General features: G+C 38.9%; 1 protein-coding gene across 2 annotated transcripts in view; it reads left to right on the top strand.

The window, feature by feature from the left end:
* SNAPC4 (small nuclear RNA activating complex polypeptide 4) overlaps positions 1–19,941 on the top strand; it is a 31,513-nt gene that overhangs the window by 10,290 nt on the left and 1,282 nt on the right. For both annotated transcript variants that reach the window (XM_067471812.1, XM_067471813.1), the window contains 12 exons: positions 126–220; positions 1,295–1,389; positions 1,688–1,773; positions 2,865–3,038; positions 5,509–5,598; positions 5,773–5,862; positions 6,730–6,822; positions 10,553–10,748; positions 12,824–12,894; positions 13,001–13,108; positions 15,341–17,857; positions 19,496–19,587. In XM_067471812.1, the coding sequence (XP_067327913.1) occupies positions 126–220; positions 1,295–1,389; positions 1,688–1,773; positions 2,865–3,038; positions 5,509–5,598; positions 5,773–5,862; positions 6,730–6,822; positions 10,553–10,748; positions 12,824–12,894; positions 13,001–13,108; positions 15,341–17,857; positions 19,496–19,579 (3,699 nt within the window). In that variant the 3' untranslated portion in view covers positions 19,580–19,587. The remainder of the gene's footprint in view (positions 1–125; positions 221–1,294; positions 1,390–1,687; positions 1,774–2,864; positions 3,039–5,508; positions 5,599–5,772; positions 5,863–6,729; positions 6,823–10,552; positions 10,749–12,823; positions 12,895–13,000; positions 13,109–15,340; positions 17,858–19,495; positions 19,588–19,941) is intronic.

Raw genomic sequence — 19,941 nt, 5'->3', positions numbered from 1 at the left:
TCTATTTAAATTTTATTTAAATAAATAAATATTTACCCTTTCTATCTATCTTGACTTTGCAAGACATTGGTATCTATTGCTCTAGCGACCTGTCTATCAGCTTGTGTTTCCCTTCCTTCCTGCAGTTACTCCTGAAGGCGGTGGCCAAATTTGGGGCGCAGGACTGGTACAAAATCCGGGCGGAAGTCCCCGGGAGGAGCGACCAGCAGTGCCGCGACAGGTCCGTCTCTCCCTCTTCGTAGCTGTCTTTATCAGCACATCATAATAATAATAATAATAATAATAATTTGTACCCTGCTTTTCTCCATGGATGCATATTATTATTATTATTATTATTATTATTATTATTATTATTATTCATGTGTACCCTGCTTTTCTCCCAAGGATGCATATTATTATCATGATTATTATTATTAATTTGTACCCTGCTTTTCTCCAAGGATGCACATTATTATTATTATTATTATTAATTTGTACCCTGTTTTTCTCAAAGGATTCATATTATTATTACTATTATTAATAATAATAATTTGTACCCTGCTTTTCTCCAAGGATTCATATTATTATTATTATTATTATTATTATTCATTTGTATCCTGCTTTTCTCCAAGGATGGACATTATTATTATTATTATATTATTATTATTATTATTATTATTATTATTATTATTCATTTGTACCCTGCTTTTCTCCAAGGATGCATATTATTATTATTATTATTATTATTATTATTATCATTATTATTCATTTGTACCCTGCTTTTCTCCAAGGATGCATATTATTATTATTATTATTATTATTATTGTCATTATTATTCATTTGTACCCTGCTTTTCTCCAAGGATGCATATTATTATTATTATTATTATTATTATTCATTTGTACCCTGCTTTTCTCCAAGGATTCATATTATTATTATTATTATTATTATTATTATTATTCATTTGTATCCTGCTTTTCTCCAAGGATGGACATTATTATTTATTATTATTTATTATTATTATTATTATTATTATTCATTTGTACCCTGCTTTTCTCCAAGGATGCATATTATTATTATTATTATTATTATTATTATCATTATTATTCATTTGTACCCTGCTTTTCTCCAAGGATGCATATTATTATTATTATTATTATTATCATTATTATTCATTTGTACCCTGCTTTTCTCCAAGGATTCATATTATTATTATTATTATTATTATTTAGAGAGGAAAACGATCAAAGCAAGAAAGGGAATTCTGATTCTCTCCGTTCTGGGACTTTTTAATATTTTCCCTTTAACTTTGCAGGTATTTGCATGCCCTCCACTTTGATATTAAGAAAGGCAAATGGAGCAAGGAAGAAGAAACAAAATTGGTGGAACTCACAGAAAAATACGGCGTGGGTAGGTTATGAATTGGGTTTTAAGGGTTTCTTTCCATCCCGTTAATATTTAATTATATTTCAGTGTTTGTTTATTTCTGGGTTTTAAATTATTTTACTGTGCGCCGCTTTGAGTCTCTTTTGTAGAGAGAAAAAGTGTAATAATAATAATAACAATAATAATAATTAATTTTTGTATATTTTTATGATTTGAATGGCATTGTATCAGTTTTACTGTGAGCTGTTTTGAATCTCTTGGAGAGAAAATGCAGAGTGTAAATAATAGTAATAATAATAATAATAATACTTCCTCTCTTTAGGTCATTGGGCAGAAATAGCCTCCGAACTGCCCCATCGGTCAGGAACGCAATGTCTCAGCAAATGGAAAGTGCTTTTGGGATACAGGGTAAGTCCAATTCTTTATCGTATTTTAAATTTTAAATCATACCAGAATCTAGAATGAAACCATGCTAACTGTATTGTAGTTATAGGTTTCTTTTCACTCTTTTAATATTTAGACATTGTATTGTGTACTGTAGAGTGCCACGGTGGCGCAGCAAGTTAAACCACTAAGCTGCAGAACTTGCTGACCCGAAGGTCGGCAGTTCGAATCTGCGGGATGGGATGAGCTCCCACTGTTAGCCCCAGCTTCTGCAAACCTAGCAGTTTGAAAACATGTAAATGTGAGCAGATCAATAGGTACTGCTCCGGCGGGAAGGTAACAGCGTTCCATGCAGTCATGCCGGCCACATGACCTTGGAGGTGTCTACAGACAACGCCAGCTTCTTGGGCTTAGAAAGGTCCCAAGAGTCCCAGAGTCGGACACGACTGGACTTAACATCAGGGAAAACCTTTACCTTTAATGATAATAATACATAAAAGGTAAAGGTAGTCCCCTGACATTAAGTCCAGTCATGTCTGACTGGTGTGTGCTGCTCATCTCCATTTCTAAGCTGAAGAGCCAGCGTTGTCCGTAGACACCTCCAAGGTCATGTGGCCGGCATGGCTACATGGAGCGCCGTTACCTTTCCGCCGGAGTGGTACCTATTGATCTACTCACATTTGCATGTTTTCGAACTGCTAGGTTGGCAGAAGCTAGGGCTGACAGCGGAAGCTCACGCCTCTCCCCAGAATCAAACCTGCGACCTTTCGATCAACAAGCTCAGCAGCTCAGCGCTTTAACCCACTGCATCACCGGGGGCTCCTAATAATACATAACCTGATTTAAATATGGAATGATACACCTCATGCTACAAAGAACCTAGTCTGTTCAGGGCTTCAGATGTTATTATTGCCAGTAAATTCAATTTAATAAATTATTAAATAAATACTAATTAAACCCTCCTTGAAGATGGGTTTATGGGTCACCTGAAGGGTCTGAAATAAAACCATACCTGCTCTTGGAAGCTAAGGGGAAAGTATGAGGTCGGCTTGAAGGTCTGCTTCCCATCTGAGGACTGTATGCCAATTCGACGGCTCTTGTTTTTGTCTCTAAAGAGGAACCGGAAGCAGAGCAAGAAGCCCCCCCGCAGGAAGCAGGTCGCGAGGGGCAACGCCAGCCCTTTGGAGTCATCCAGTGACACTTCGGACCTGGATCTGGACACGGAGAGCGAAGAGGAGGACGAGGGACGGAAGAAGACGGAGAAGGAGAAGGAGAGGAGGTCTTGGCGGGTGTGTTATGAATGACTTTTCAATAATTTGAAAATTATTACAATTTTCCAGTAAGAGAAAGAGTATCATAATTTTTCCCCTAACAGGTCTGACACTCCCAAGGTACACCATCTCTCTCCTTCCCATGGAGCAGAGCATGGCGGGTGAACAACACAGCTATCTGTCACACTTTTTGGATTGCAATAAGGTTTCTTATATAGCAATATTTCTTGGTGATGTTGTTCCAAAATTGTCAATGGGTGATGGATGTTTTTCCAGCCTGAAACATTCACCTCAGTTTCCTGGCAAACATTGACTCTTCTTAATAGGTGTTGGTAAACGGAAGGAGCCTTGTGTTGACTTCCTTTTTAATGTAAGGAACCTTGTAAACATTTCCTTAACTTAAAAAATCATTGTCTCAGATGATGTACCTGGCTTCACCTCAGTTTCCTAGCAGACATGAACTCTTCTTAATTGGTGTTGGTAAACGGAAGGAGCCTTGTGTTGACTTCCTTTTTAATGTAAGGAACCTTGTAAACATTTCCTTAACTTAAAAAATCATTGTCTCGGATGATGTACCTGGCTTCACCTCAGTTTCCTAGCAGACATTAACTCTTCTTAATTGGTGTTGGTAAATGTAAGGAACCTTGTGTTGACTTCCTTCGCAATGTAAGGAACCTTGTAAACATTTCCTTAACTTAAAAAATCATTGTCTCAGATGATGTACCTGGCTTCACCTCAGTTTCCTAGCAGACATTAACTCTTCTTAATTGGTGTTGGTAAATGTAAGGAGCCTTGTGTTGACTTCCTTTTTAATGTAAGGAACCTTGTAAACATTTCCTTAACTTAAAAAATCATTGTCTCAGATGATGTACCTGGCTTCACCTCAGTTTCCTAGCAGACATTAACTCTTCTTAATTGGTGTTGGTAAACGGAAGGAGCCTTGTGTTGACTTCCTTTTTAATGTAAGGAACCTTGTAAACATTTCCTTAACTTGAAAAATCATTGTCTCGGATGATGTACCTGGCTTCACCTCAGTTTCCTAGCAGACATTAACTCTTCTTAATTGGTGTTGGTAAATGTAAGGAACCTTGTGTTGACTTCCTTCGCAATGTAAGGAACCTTGTAAACATTTCCTTAACTTGAAAAATCATTGTCTCGGATGATGTACCTGGCTTCACCTCAGTTTCCTGGCAGACATGAACTCTTCTTAATTGGTGTTGGTAAACGGAAGGAGCCTTGTGTTGACTTCCTTTTTAATGTAAGGAACCTTGTAAACATTTCCTTAACTTAAAAAATCATTGTCTCACATGATGTACCTGGCTTCACCTCAGTTTCCTAGCAGACATTAACTCTTCTTAATTGGTGTTGGTAAACGTAAGGAACCTTGTGTTGACTTCCTTTTTAATGTAAGGTACCTTGTAAACATTTCCTTAACTTGAAAAATCATTGTCTCAGATGATGTACCTGGCTTCACCTCAGTTTCCTGGCAGACATGAACTCTTCTTAATTGGTGTTGGTAAACGGAAGGAGCCTTGTGTTGACTTCCTTTTTAATGTAAGGAACCTTGTAAACATTTCCTTAACTTAAAAAATCATTGTCTCAGATGATGTACCTGGCTTCACCTCAGTTTCCTAGCAGACATTAACTCTTCTTAATTGGTGTTGGTAAACGGAAGGAGCCTTGTGTTGACTTCCTTTTTAATGTAAGGAACCTTGTAAACATTTCCTTAACTTGAAAAATCATTGTCTCGGATGATGTACCTGGCTTCACCTCAGTTTCCTAGCAGACATTAACTCTTCTTAATTGGTGTTGGTAAATGTAAGGAACCTTGTGTTGACTTCCTTCGCAATGTAAGGAACCTTGTAAACATTTCCTTAACTTGAAAAATAATTGTCTCGGATGATGTACCTGGCTTCACCTCAGTTTCCTGGCAGACATGAACTCTTCTTAATTGGTGTTGGTAAACGTAAGGAGCCTTGTGTTGACTTCCTTCGCAATGTAAGGAACCTTGTAAAAATTTCCTTAACTTAAAAAGTCATTGTCTCGGATGATGTATCTGGCTTCACCTCAGTTTCCTGGCAGACATTAACTCTTCTTAATTGGTGTTGGTAAACGTAAGGAGCCCTGTGTTGACTTCCTTTGTAATGCAAGGAACCTTATAAACATTTCCTTAACTTAAAGAGCCATTGTCTTTGATAATGTAAACACGTTTTTCTCCCAGAGTTCAACAGTTATTAATTGTCACCATTCTTATCAAAGCCAGCAGTTTGTTTATTTATTTATTTATTTACCATATTTATATACCACCTTTCTCAGCCCGAAGGCGACTCGAGCAGTTCAGCATACTTTTAATTACAGGCCATGAATGTAGTTGGTTTCCAGGCCCCAATATTTTAGAATTGTGTCTTCAGCCCAATTAGGCCCCATTCACAAATCTTTCCTACAATTCCATTCAAACCATACATCATATATATTTTATGCCGCGCAGGTGCCAGACCTTGACTTGTGGGTCCCAACCAGGAAGACGCCGAATGGGCCGCCAAAGAGGTGCAACCGGAAGGAGGGCTCCCCCAACCAGGTAGGCTGCGGAACTACTTCTAATTACAGCAACTTTTAATTACAGGCCATGAATGCAGTTGGTTTCCAGGCCTCAATATTTTAGAATTGCGTCTTCATCCCAATTACGCCCCATTCATAAACGTTTCATACAATCCAATTCAAACAATTTGTCATGTATTTTTATGCCTCGCAGGTGCCAGACCTTGACTTGTGGGTCTCGACCAGGAAGACGCCACAAGGGCCGTCAAAGGGGTGCGACCGGAAAAAGGGATCCCCCAAACAGGTAGGTGCCCAGAGACCTTGGCATCATTGTCATCATTATTTATATCCCACCTCACTCCCCATAGGGACTCAAGATGGCTATTATTTCTTTCCTGCCTTCCCATAAGGTTTCAAGGCATCTAACATTATTATTATTATTATTATTATTATTATTATTTTACTAATACAAAAACACAGTATGTCACAGCAAATGAGAGATATATGCTGAATTTCGTATCACAGAATCACAAGTCGAACACTTCCCAAGCGTTTAGGACTGTGTGACGTATTATTATTTATTTATTTATTTATTTATTTCCTGCCTTTCTTCCCATAAGGTTTCAAGGCAGCTAACATTATTATTATTATTATTATTATTATTATTATTACTATTATTATTATTATTATTCTGACACAAAAGCACAGTATGTCACAGCTGACAGGTGGTAATCTTGTCAGCGCCGATTGTGTTTAAGTGCAGGCCAAGGTCTTTAGGCACTGCGCCCAGTGTGCCAATCACCACTGGGACCACCTTGACTGGCTTGTGCCAGTCTTTGCAGTTCGCTCTTTAAATCCTCATCTCATGTCAGCTTTTCCAGTTGTTTCTCTGCAATCCTGCTGTCACCTGGGATTGCGACAATCCATACTTTGTTTTTTAACACGATCGTGAGGTCAGGAGTATTGCGATCCAAAACTCTGTCTGTCTAAATCCGGAAGTTCCATTATTATTATTATTATTATTATCTTTATTTTTATCCAACCTTTCTCTCCTTAGACTCAGGCCAGCTAACATTATTATTATTATTATTATTATTATTATTATACCTTATTATTATTATTATTATTATTATTATTATTATTATTATTATACTCTGTTCCTTCCCTTTAGATGGCCAGATGCACAAAGGATTCCTGGAAGGTTTCCTTGCCCTTTGTGAGAAGCATCTTGAGAAGAAATAGCTATGAGCAGCACAGGAAAAATGTAAGTATATTTGTGGGAGCTTCTGGATTAGAAAAAGAAGGTCCAATAATAATAATAATAGTAGAAAAAGGCATAGGAGGTCTAATAATAATAATAATAATAATAATAATAATAATAATAATAATAATAATAACAATAACAATAATAACAATGCAGTTAGCCAAATAGCCTGGACCTGAGCTGTTTAAGAAGGAGGAGAAGAAGAAAATATTATTAATAATAATAACACTGTTCAACAGAGAAAAAGTTGTGGGCCTGAAAATAGTTGTTCTTTTATGATTTTGAGATGCTGAAAACGAAAATGAAAACGTGGGGCTGCCCTTGAAGACGGCCCGGAAGCTTCAGCTAGTCCAGCGCGCGGCAGCCATGTTACTAACAGGAGCAGGACGCAGGGAGCACACAACGCCCTTGTTGTTCCAGCTCCACTGGCTGCCGATCTGCTTCCGGGCCCAATTCAAGGTGCTGGTGCTGGCCTACAAAGCCCTAAACGGTTCCGGCCCAAAATACCTTTTTGACCGCATCTCGGCCTATGAGCCCACGAGGGCCTTGAGATCGTCTGGGGAGGCCCTTCTCTCGATCCCACCTGCCTCACAGGCACGTCTGGCGGGGACGAGGGATAGGGCCTTCTCGGTGGTGGCCCCCCGGTTGTGGAACACTCTCCCTGTTGACATCAGACAGGCGCCCTCCCTTATGTCTTTCCGTAAGAGCCTAAAAACATGGCTATTTGAGAAGGCATTTAACTGAGTGCTACAATAATTGGTAATGACGACTGGAACGGAATATGGTTTACGAGATTGGTTATGATTCTACGATGAGACGGAGCGGATTGTTTAGTGTAATTATATTATTGTGGTATTAGTGATATGTTGATATTTTGTTATGGCTTTATTGTAAATTGTCTTTTTTATATGTTGTACACCGCCGTGAGTCGCCCTAGGGCTGAGAACGGCGGTCAACAAATGCAGCAAATAAATAAATAAATAAATAAATAAATAAATTGGCTCTAGTTTTTATGATATAAGCAATCACGTGATCACGTACGGTTGAAAAAATGCATGTTGCGACTTACACTATGGAAGATTCTAGAATATTCTAGAAAGTTTGATGACGCAGTATTAGTGCCGTGTGCAAAAGCCAGAAAGCCCTATATAAGGCCAGACTTTTGAACGGTGAGGGTCAGTCAGTTGGAGACTGAGACAGTCATTTTACATTGTTCTTTTTACTGTAGTTCTGCCTCCTCGCACGTGTGTCAATAAAGCACTATGGCAAAAAGATATCAAGGGAAATGGACTCCGTCCATGCTGTCAGACTCCTGCTGGAGCATTGCAAGAGGGAATCCTTTCCTTGAATACAAAAGAAAAGTCAAGAGAAGCAAACAGGAGATAAACTCAAGTCACGATTAAAGCGACATTTACACTTTCAGACTTTTCAACTGCATTAGGCCTACGAATAGAGTTTCTTGCTGCACAAACATAAACAATAGACTAATTAAATAAATATTTCTCATGTATAAACTATTGGCAATATAATTTGACTAAAATTTAGTAAATATTCACGGTTTATATACATGCAGTAAGGTTAGGTGCATTGTCATAATTATTAAAGAATTACCTATTGTGGAGAAAATTGAAATAGCTGTTGCATAAAAACCAGAGCCAATTAACACATTTAATTATTATATTTGAATTCAGCATGTTAAATTTATTACGAAACGGCACATTTCGTTTCCGAAACTGAGAAAAACTGAAAATTTGTAGAACAGTGTAATCAGGGAAAACAATAATGAGTAATAATAATAATAACAACAACAACCAGGGCAATTGATAATAATGCATAATAGGGAGGAGCAGGTACAGTAATAATAACGTATGATAAAAATCAGGGAAAATAATAATAAAAAGGGACTAAAATAATTATCAGGACCAATACTAATATTACATTATTATTACTAGCCATCCCCTGCCATGCGTTGCTGTGGCGCAGTCTGTGTATATATGTTTTGTGTGTGTATATATATGTGTATATTTGAATATATGTGGTTTTGTGCATGCATTGTAAGGTTTTGTGGGGGGGGGGGTTGGCTTTTTAAGTCCCCTTCTGCTGTGTTTTTCAATGTTTTTAATGAGTGATGGTCAGTCGTTGACCTGATAGGTGTATTGTGTCCAAATTTGGTGTCAATTCATCCAGTGATTTTTGAGTTAATGTTAATCCCACAAACAAACATTACATTTTTATTTATATAGATTAATCTGGCAAATAATACATTGATAAAAATAATCAGGCAAATTATAATAATGGTACAGTAATAATCTGGGTATATAATAATAATGTATAATAATAATAATTACCAAGCTTGCAAACGTTGTGTTCTGTTTGTTTGTTTAAAAATGCAATACAACTGTTTGGTTTGCTCCTGACACAATAAATAAAATAAACAATAATAATAATAATAGTAATCAGGCCTAATAATAATAATAATAATAAGCCAATGAAATAAATAATAATAATAGTCAGGCCTAATAATAATAATAAGCCAATAAAATAATAATAATAATAATAATAATAAACCAATAAAATAATAATAATAATAATAATAATAGTGGGGCCTAATAATAATAATAATAAGCCAATAAAATAAATAATAATAATAATAGTGGGGCCTAATAATAATAATAAGCCAATAATAATAATAATAATAATAATAATGGGACCTAATAATAATAATAATAATAATAATAAACCAATAAAATAATAATAATAATAATAGTGGGGCCTAATAATAATAATAATAAGCCAATAAAATAAATAATAATAATAGTGGGGCCTAATAATAATAAAAAGCCAATAAAATAATAATAATAATAATAATAAACCAATAATAATAATAATAATAATAATAGTCAGGCCTAATAATAATAATAATAAGCCAATAAAATAAATAATAATAATAATAGCCAGGCCTAATAATAATAATAAGCCAATAAAATCATAATAATAATAGTCAGGCCTAATAATAATAATAATAAGCCAATGAAATAAATAATAATAATAGACCTAATAATAATAATAAGCCAATAAATTAAATAATAATAATAGTCAGGCCTAATAATAATAAGCCAATAAAATAAATAATAATAATAATAATAATAGTCGGGCCTAATAATAATAATAAGCCAATAAAATAAATAATAATAATAATAGTCAGGCCTAATAATAATAATAAACCCTTATTATTAATGTATTATTTTCCAGATAAGTATTATTATTATTAATGATAGTGTTTCATCTTTTAATTGTTATTATTGGCTCTGATTATTTATTTATTTATTTATTGTATCAGAGGTGGACCGAAGGTACAGTTGTAATGTATTTAAAAACACAAATACACACAAACAACTTGCAGCAAGATTATTCCATAGTTATAATTATAATTATTATATTTTATTATTATTTACCATTATGATGATTATTATTATTTGTTACCTTCCCTCTTTACGGCTCCACCACCAAGTTCAAACACCATATCGTAATAATTTGCATAAAATGCATCTATTATAACACATTGTACAAGGATGGAAATGTGTCAAATGGCATTTTGTCGGCTTGCTGGCATACTCGAAATCCCCGTTTGCAGCGTTTGCAAAATGCACTCTCTGGAGCAAATCCCATAGGATGTTACGGATCTTGAAGTCATGGGAGATCCTCCTCAGCCCGGTTCTTTTCTCCGCAGAGAGAGATCCAACGGAGGAAACGTTTCGCGGCTTCCCAGGCCCCGCCCAGACAACCTTTGACCCCCGGAGGGAGGGGCCGGGCCTGGAAGACCTCCCTCCACCGGCAGCTGATGATGGCCGTGACCCCGTGGGCCGAGGGGCAGGTCCAAGAACGGAGGCTGCGGGCCACGCAGGAGGCGGGCGTCACCTCCAAAGGTAGCCCCAGAGAGGGCCATCCCCCAACCCCTTTGGACACCATCCGATCCCTCCCGACAGATGGCCATCCATTTGATAAATAGATAGATCGATATGAGATAGACATACATAGTAGATATAGTCTCGATTCAGAGACCTGAAAGCAAATCCAAGGGACGTCCGGTCCAACCCGACTCAGCCATAAAGAAAGATGCCATCCGATCCCTCTCGACAGATGGCCATCCAGCCATCGACATAATAGATCTGATAAATATATAGTATAGACTAGAATCATAGACCTGAAAGCAAATCCAAGGGCGATCCAGTCCAAACCCACTCAGCCATAGAGAAAGATACCATCCGATCCATCCCGACAGATGACCATCCAGCCAACAATAGAATAGATTTGATAAATAGATCAATATGAAATAGACATACATAGTAAATACAGTCTCGATTCATAGACCTGAAAGCAAATCCAAGGGACATCTGGTCCAACCCAACTCAGCCATAAAGAAAGACGCCATCCGATCCCTCTCGACAGATGGCCATCCAGCCATCCACATAGTAGATATGATAAATAGATTGATATGAGATATACATATAGTATAGACTAGAATCATAGACCTGAAAGCAAATCCAAGGGACATCCAGTCCAACCCCACTCAGCCATAGAGAAAGACACCATCCAATCCCTCCCGACAGATGGCTATCCAGCCGTAGATATAATAGATATGATAAATTGACGTACATAGTAGATATAGTCCCAATTCATAGACCTGAAAGCAAATCCAAGGGACATCTGGTCCAACCCGACTCAGCCATAAAGAAAGAAAGATACTATCCGATCCATCCCGACAGATGGCCATCCAGCCATCGATAGAATAGATTTGATAAACCAATAGATCGATATGAGATAGACATACATAGTAAATACAGTCTCGAATCATAGACCTGAAAGCGAATCCAAAGGCCATTCAGTCCAAGCCCACTCAGCCATAGAGAAAGATACCATCCAATCCATCCCGACAGATGGCCATGCAGCCATCGATAGAATAGATTTGATAAATATATCGATATGAGATAGACATACATAGTAAATACAGTCTCGAATCATAGACCTGAAAGCAAATCCAAGGGACATCGGGTCCAACCCCATTCAGCCATAAAGAAAGACGCCATCTGATCCCTTCCAACAGATGGCCATCCAGCCATAGATATGATAGAATAGATAGCTAGATCAATATGAGATAGATAGTGGATATAGAATCCTAGAACCCAAAGAGGGCCTTCCAGTTCAAACCCTTCTGCCAGTTAAGGAAAGCACCATTCGATCCCACCGCACAGATGGCCCTCCAGCCATAGATCTGCTAGATAGGATAGTGATAGATAGAGATAGTAGATATATTCTAGAATCATAGAACTGAAAAAGAATTATGATCATCCAATCCAGCCCCCTTCAGCCATAAAGAAAGACCCCATCCGATCCGTCCCGACAGATGGCCATCCAGCCATGCTTACGACAGATAGATGGATAGACCAATATGAAATATATAGAGAGATATTAGATATATCCTAGAATCATAGACCTGAAAGAGAATCCAAAAACCATCCAATCCAACCTCCTCTGGACATAAAGGAAGACACCATCCGATCCCTCCCAACAGATGGCCATCCAGTCATAGATATGATTGATTGATAGATATTAAATAGATAAATGATAGATTGTAGAGTTTGAAGGGACTGGCAAGGGCTATAAAGGAGGACACAATTTGATCCCTCTTGACAGATGGTCATCCAGTCATAAAAATAATAGATATATAAACAGACACATATGATTTATATCTGTATGTGTGTGTGTGTGATAGATATATCATAGACATCTAGAGTTGGAAGGGACCCCCAAAGGCCATCTAGTCCAACCCTCTTCTGCCATAAAGGGGGACCCAATCCGATCCCTCCCAACAGATGGCCATCCAAGCCCCTGCTTAAAGGTTCCCAGGGACTCCTAGAGTTGGAAGGGACCCCCAAGGGACATCCAGTCCAACCCCCAGCGATAAGCAGGCCATGTAAACATCTCCTTTCCTTCTTTGCAGCGGAATTCATCTCCAAGGCCCTGCAATCGGCCCGTCTCCCCAGCACCCCTTTCTTCACCCTCTTCATCCAGGTGGGTCCCGTGCATTCCTTATAGATTTGCCTCTTGGAGGAAAAAATGCTTCTTCAAACCTGCAAATCATCCAGGCAATAACAGTGCGTTCATCTGGTCTCCATAGCTGTTGCGCATCGATGTCGGCGGGTGCATGAAGGTCATCCAGAAGCAGAAAAGCCGGCCGACTGGGAACCTGAAGTCTGTCGTTGCGAACAAAAGATGGACCAAGCAGGTAGAGACTCCCATATTAAGAATACTATTGAATGCTGCCATTCTGGACTTTTATTTTGAATATATATATATATAGAAACACAATCTAAACATGAGCCAGGAGTGTGATGCTGCAGCAACAAAGGCCAATGTGATTCTAGGATAAAACAATACAAATACTTAATGTAGGGTATAAATGACATACCTGGATTGATAAATTATTATTATTATTATTATTATTATTATTGTATTACAAGCTGAACATAAGTCAAGAGTGTGTTGCTGCAGCAACAAAGGCCAATGTGATTCTAGGATAAATCAATACAAATAATGTAGGGCATAAATGACTGACACCTGGCTTGACAAATTATTATTATTATTATGTCATTATTATTATTATTATATTACAAGCTGAACATAAGTCAAGAGTGTGATGCTGCAGCGACAAAGGCCAATGTGATTTTAGGATAAATCAATACAAATAATGTAGGGCATAAATGACTGACACCTGGCTTGACAAATTATTATTATTATTATGTCATTATTATTATTATTATATTACAAGCTGAACATAAGTCAAGAGTGTGATGCTGCAGCGACAAAGGCCAATGTGATTTTAGGATAAATCAATACAAATAATGTAGGGCATAAATGACTGACACCTGGCTTGACAAATTATTATTATTATTATGTCATTATTATTATTATTATTATATTACAAGCTGAACATAAGTCAAGAGTGTGATGCTGCAGCGACAAAGGCCAATGTGATTTTAGGATAAATCAATACAAATAATGTAGGGCATAAATGACTGACACCTGGCTTGACAAATTATTATTATTATTTTTATTATTATTATTATGTCTTATTATTATTATTATATTACAAGCTGAACATAAGTTAAGAGTGTGTTGCTGCAGCAACAAAGGCCAATGTGATTTTAGGATAAATCAATAGAAATAATGTAGGGCATAAATGACTGACACCTGGCTTGACAAATTATTATTATTATTTTTATTATTATTATTATGTCTTATTATTATTATTATATTACAAGCTGAACATAAGTTAAGAGTGTGTTGCTGCAGCAACAAAGGCCAATGTGATTTTAGGATAAATCAATAGAAATAATGTAGGGCATAAATGACTGACACCTGGCTTGACAAATTATTATTATTATTATTATTATTATTATTATTATGTCTTATTATTATTATTATTATATTACAAGCTGAACATAAGTCAAGAGTGTGATGCTGCAGCGACAAAGGCCAATGTGATTCTAGGATAAATCAATACAAATAATGTAGGGCATAAATGACTGACACCTGGCTTGACAAATTATTATTATTATTATGTCTTATTATTATTATTATTATATTACAAGCTGAACATAAGTCAAGAGTGTGATGCTGCAGCGACAAAGGCCAATGTGATTCTAGGATAAATCAATACAAATAATGTAGGGCATAAATGACTGACACCTGGCTTGACAAATTATTATTATTATTATGTCATTATTATTATTATTATATTACAAGCTGAACATAAGTCAAGAGTGTGATGCTGCAGCGACAAAGGCCAATGTGATTTTAGGATAAATCAATACAAATAATGTAGGGCATAAATGACTGATACCTGACTTGACAAATAATAATAATAATAATTATTATTATTATTATTATTGTGTCTTAGTATATTACAAGCTGAAGATAAGTCAAGAGTGTGATGCTGCAGCAACAAAGGCCAATGTGATTCTAGGATAAATCAATACAAATAATGTGGGGCATAAATGACTGATACCTGACTTGACAAATTATTATTATTATTATTATTATTATTATTATTATTATTGTGTCTTAGTATATTACAAGCTGAAGATAAGTCAAGAGTGTGATGCTGCAGCAACAAAGGCCAATGTGATTCTAGGATAAATCAATACAAATAATGTGGGGCATAAATGACTGATACCTGACTTGACAAATTATTATTATTATTATTATTATTATTATTATTGTGTCTTAGTATATTACAAGCTGAAGATAAGTCAAGAGTGTGATGCTGCAGCAACAAAGGCCAATGTGATTCTAGGATAAATCAATACAAATACTTAATGTAAGGCATAAATGACTGATACCTGGCTTGACAAATAATAATAATAATAATAATAATAATAATAATAATAATTATTATTATTATTATTATTATTATTATTATTATATTACAAGCTGTTTGATCTTTTCTGTTTTGTAGGCTTCTTCAGATTCGACAGGTAGCTACCTACCTGTAGCTCCATCTTCTTCCTCCTCGGAAGCCCTTCCTTGCCGCCCAGCTGCCAAACCCAGGACTGTCTCTGAACTCCTTCGGGAGAAGCGGCTCAGGGAGGCCCAGAAGGCCCAGCAGAGCAGGACTCTCCTGGCCCCAAACATCCTCCTTCGGCCCCAGAGCCCAGCGCCGAATCTCCAGATCTTGATGCCGGAGCGTCCCAATCTCCAGATCCCAGCGCCAAATCTTCAGATTTCTATGGCAGAGCGTCCCAATCCCAGTTTCCAGATGCCAATGATGGAGCGTCCCAGTCCAGCGCCGAATCTCCACATCCCAATGGCGGAGCACCCCAACACAGCACCAGATCTCCAAATCCCAACACCGAATCACCAAATCTCAGTGGCAGAGCATCACAATCCAAGTCTCCAGACATCAGTGGTGGAATGGCCCAATCTCAACCTCCAGATCCCAGTGGTGGAGCGTTCCAATCCCCACCTCCAGATCCCAATGGCAGAGCACCCCAACACAACGCCAGATTTCCAGATACCAACACCGAATCTCCAGATCTCAGTGGTGGAGCATCACAATCCAAGTCTCCAAACATCAGTGGTGGAGCATCCTAATCCCAGCCTCCAGATCCCAATGGCGGAGCACCCCAACACAACGCCAAATCTCCAGATCTCAGTGGCAGAGCATCACAGTCCAGGTCTCCAGACATCAGTGGTGGAGTGTCCCAATCCCAACCTCCAGATCGCAGTGGCAGAGCATCACAGTCCAGGTCTCCAGACATCAGTGGTGGAGTGTCCCAATCCGAACCTCCAGATCGCAGTGGCAGAGCATCACAGTCCAGGTCTCCAGACATCAGTGGTGGAGTGTCCCAATCCCAACGTCCAGATCCCAATGTTGGAGCACACCAACACAACGTCAGATCTCCAGATACCAACACCGAATCTCCAGATCTCAATGGCGGAGCATCACAATCCAAGTCTCCAAGCATCAGTGGTGGAGCATACCAATCCCAACCTCCAGATCCCAATGGTGGAACACCCCAACACAACGCCAGATCTCCAAATACCAACACCGAATCTCCAGATCTCAGTTGTGGACCATCACAATCCAAGTCTCCAAACATCAGTGGTGGAGCAACCCAATCCCAACCTCCAGATCCCAATGGCGGAGCACCCCAACACAACACCGAATCTTCAGATCTCAGTGGCAGAGCATCACAATCCAAGTCTCCAAACATCAGTGGTGGAGTGTCCCAATCCCAGCCTCCAGATCCCAGTGGTGGAGCATCATAGTCTAGGTCTGCAAACGTCAGTGGTGGAGTGTCCCAATCCCAAACTCCAGATCCCAATGTTGGAGCACCCCAACACAACGTCGGATCTCCAGATCCCAACACCGAATCTCCAGATCTCAATGGCAGAGCATCACAATCCAAGTCTCCAAACATCAGTGGTGGAGAGTCCCAATCCCAGCCTCCAGATCACAGTAGCGGAGCATCATAGTCCAGGTCTCCAGACATCAGTGGTGGAGCATCCCAACCTTCAGATCCCAATGGCGGAGCACCCCAGCACAACGCCAAATCTCCAGATACCAACACCGAATCTCCAGATCTCAAGGGTGGAGTGTTCCAGTCCAAATCTCCAAACCTCTACACCTAATCTCCAAATCCCAATGGCTGAGCGACCCAATCTCCATCTTTCTCCAAACCCGCACAACGTGAGCCTGGGAACGCCTACCTCCAACTCCCAAGGACTTCCTGTTCCTTCGAACAAACATGGCTGCTCCGCAACCCCTCCGCCCGTGGCGCTGTCCCTCTCTTGGGTCCTGACCCCACAAGGCCTGCTCCCGGTGGTGCACCTCCCCGGTCAAACTGGCAACCCTATAACTTGCCCGGTCACATCTACACAAGTCTCTGCTTCCAGCGAATCCCACAACACCCCTCCGTTTAGCGCTGTTTCTTCGGAAGTTGCGCTGAGGCATCCCATTTCGGGGGACCCTCCCGGGAAGGCCTCCCTCGATTACCGCCTCCTTTCCACCGAAGACGCCGCAACGGCAAAGCGGTGGTCGCAAGGGGAAGGGGGCCCCTCCGGGTTGCCCTATTTGCCACCATTCCTCTGCAGCCTCCGGACCCTCTCTGCGTTGCTGCAACTCAAAGAGTCCCTGTTACGTCAAGCCGCTTCGCTCCGGGTGCCGGAAGGATCCGGAGAAACGGGGCTCAGGACTTTGGTGCGGCAACGGCTGCAGGGAAACCCGGCCTACGAGCTCCTGAAGGGCCGCTTCTTGGCCGCCTTTGCCTTCCCAGCCGCTTTGGCGACGCTGCCTCCTTTCCGGGTGACCACCACCATTTCCAGGGCGGATCTGGACCCATCTTCGGAAGAAACAGAAGAAGAAGATGATGAAGACGAGGAGGAGGAGGAGGTTGAGAGAGAGCCACACGAAACAGAGAGGGACAACCTTGGAAAGGCAGCCAACGGTCGCAAAAGCCCTATGGAGCTGAAGGTGGAGTATTGTCCAAGCCAGGAGTCTTAATTCAGGCTCCCTCAGAACGTTGGTTTGTTGTTGTTGTTGTTGTTGTTGTTGAGTCCTTCAAGTTGTTTCAGGGTAACTTCCAGTTGTTTCAGGGCAAGATTCAGGGCAACCCTAAGGTAACAAGATTGATTCAGAGGAGATCCTGTCTCTTTCCTTGTTTAGTAAATAATAATAATAATAATAATAATAATAATAATAATAATAATAATAATGATGATGATGATGATGATTGTTGATGTTACACGAGAAGCAACTGGAAAAGCTGTCACAATATACGGGTTTAAAGATTGAACTGCAAAGACTCTGGCACAAGCCAGTCAAGGCGGTCCCAGCGGTGATCGGCACACTGGGTGCAGTGCCTCAAGACCTTGGCCTGCACTTAAAAACAATTGGCGCTGCTGAAATTGCCACCTGTCGGCTGCAAAAGGATCTGCACGCATTATTCGCCGATACATCGCACAGTCCTAGAACTTGGGGAGTGTCAGACGTGTGATCCAATACAACAGCCAGCAGAGAGGATGCTTGCCATAGATGCAGGCGAAATGTCAGGAGAAAATGCCTCTAGAACATGGCCATATAGCCCGAAAAAACCCACAAGAACCTAGAGTGACCTTGTTTGCTGTGTAGTAATCTTGTTGTGTTTCCAATAATAATAATGATGCTGATGAATGCTTTCTTGGAAAAAAGGAGGGTACAAAATAATAATAATAATAATAATAATAATAATAATAATAATAATATGAATCCTTGGAGATAAGCAGGGTTATAATAATAATAATAATAATAATAATAATAATAATAATATTGATGAATGCTTTCTTGGAAAAAAGGATACAAAATAATAATAATAATAATAATAATAATAATAATAATATGAATCCTTGGAGATAAGCAAGGGTCTAATAATAATAATAATAATAATAATAATATTGATGAATGCTTTCTTGGAAAAAAGGAGGATACAAAATAATGATGATAATAATAATAATAATAATAATAATAATAATAATAATATGAATCCTTGGAGATAAGCAAGGGTCTAATAATAATAATAATACTGATGAATGCTTTCTTGGAAAAAAGGAGGGTACAAAATAATAATAATAATAATAATAATAATGTATTGTCGAAGGCTTTCATGGACGGAATCACTGGGTTGTTGTAGGTTTTTTCGGGCTATATGGCCATGTTCTGGAGGCATTCTCTCCTGACGTTTTGCCTGCATCTGTGGCAAGCATCCTCACGGGTAGTGAGGTCTGTTGGAACTAGGAAAAAGGGTTTATATATCTGTGGAATGACCAGGGTGGGACAAAGGACTCTTGTCTGCTGGAGCTAAGTGTGAATGTTTCAACTGACCACCTTGATTAGCATTTGATGGCCTGGCAGTGCCTGGGGCAATCTTTTGTTGAGAGGTGATTAGATGTCCCAGATTGTTTCCTCTTGTTGTTTTGCTGTTGTAATTTTAGAGTTTTTTTTAATACTGGTAGCCAGATTTTGGTCAAAAACTCCCTGACGCCTGTAGTTGAGCAATAGCCATTGCATGTCAGTTGCAAACAAAGGATTTCTTCTCAGACGCGGGTCTCATCCTGTGTTTTCCCTCCTCTGCAGGAGTCCAGTGCTGAAGTTTCGAATCCAGAGCCTTTCTTGATTCGGAGAAGTTCCCGCCTCCAAAAAAGGAAGAATCAGCTCTGAAAGACCAGGTAGTAACCATTCATTGCATGGATCTGGGCCCGGGACTGTTTATATGTTTCATTCTATTTTGATATTTTAAGTTCTGTTGGGGTGGTGCGGATATTTGATCTGGATTGGAACCTTTTTAACAGCTTGTTTATTTAAACTTATGTTGTACTATATGTGTATGTGTTTGTCAAATGTTTTAGATACTACCAATGGGCTAATCAATAAAATTTACTAAGTTGTATTGCTTTTTAATGTCATGAGCTACTTTACCTCTCCATCAATAAGATAAAAGTAGGATATTAAAAAAATTATTATTATTATTATTATTATTATTATTCATGGACACGGTGTCATCATGCAGTTCTGTCTCTTTC

The sequence above is a fragment of the Anolis sagrei genome, chromosome 11 (genome assembly GCF_037176765.1).
Source record: "Anolis sagrei isolate rAnoSag1 chromosome 11, rAnoSag1.mat, whole genome shotgun sequence".
In the NCBI taxonomy this organism is placed as follows: domain Eukaryota; kingdom Metazoa; phylum Chordata; class Lepidosauria; order Squamata; family Dactyloidae; genus Anolis; species Anolis sagrei.
The sequence above is the reverse complement of the archived record's forward strand: the minus strand, read 5'-3'. Positions and strand labels throughout refer to the sequence as shown.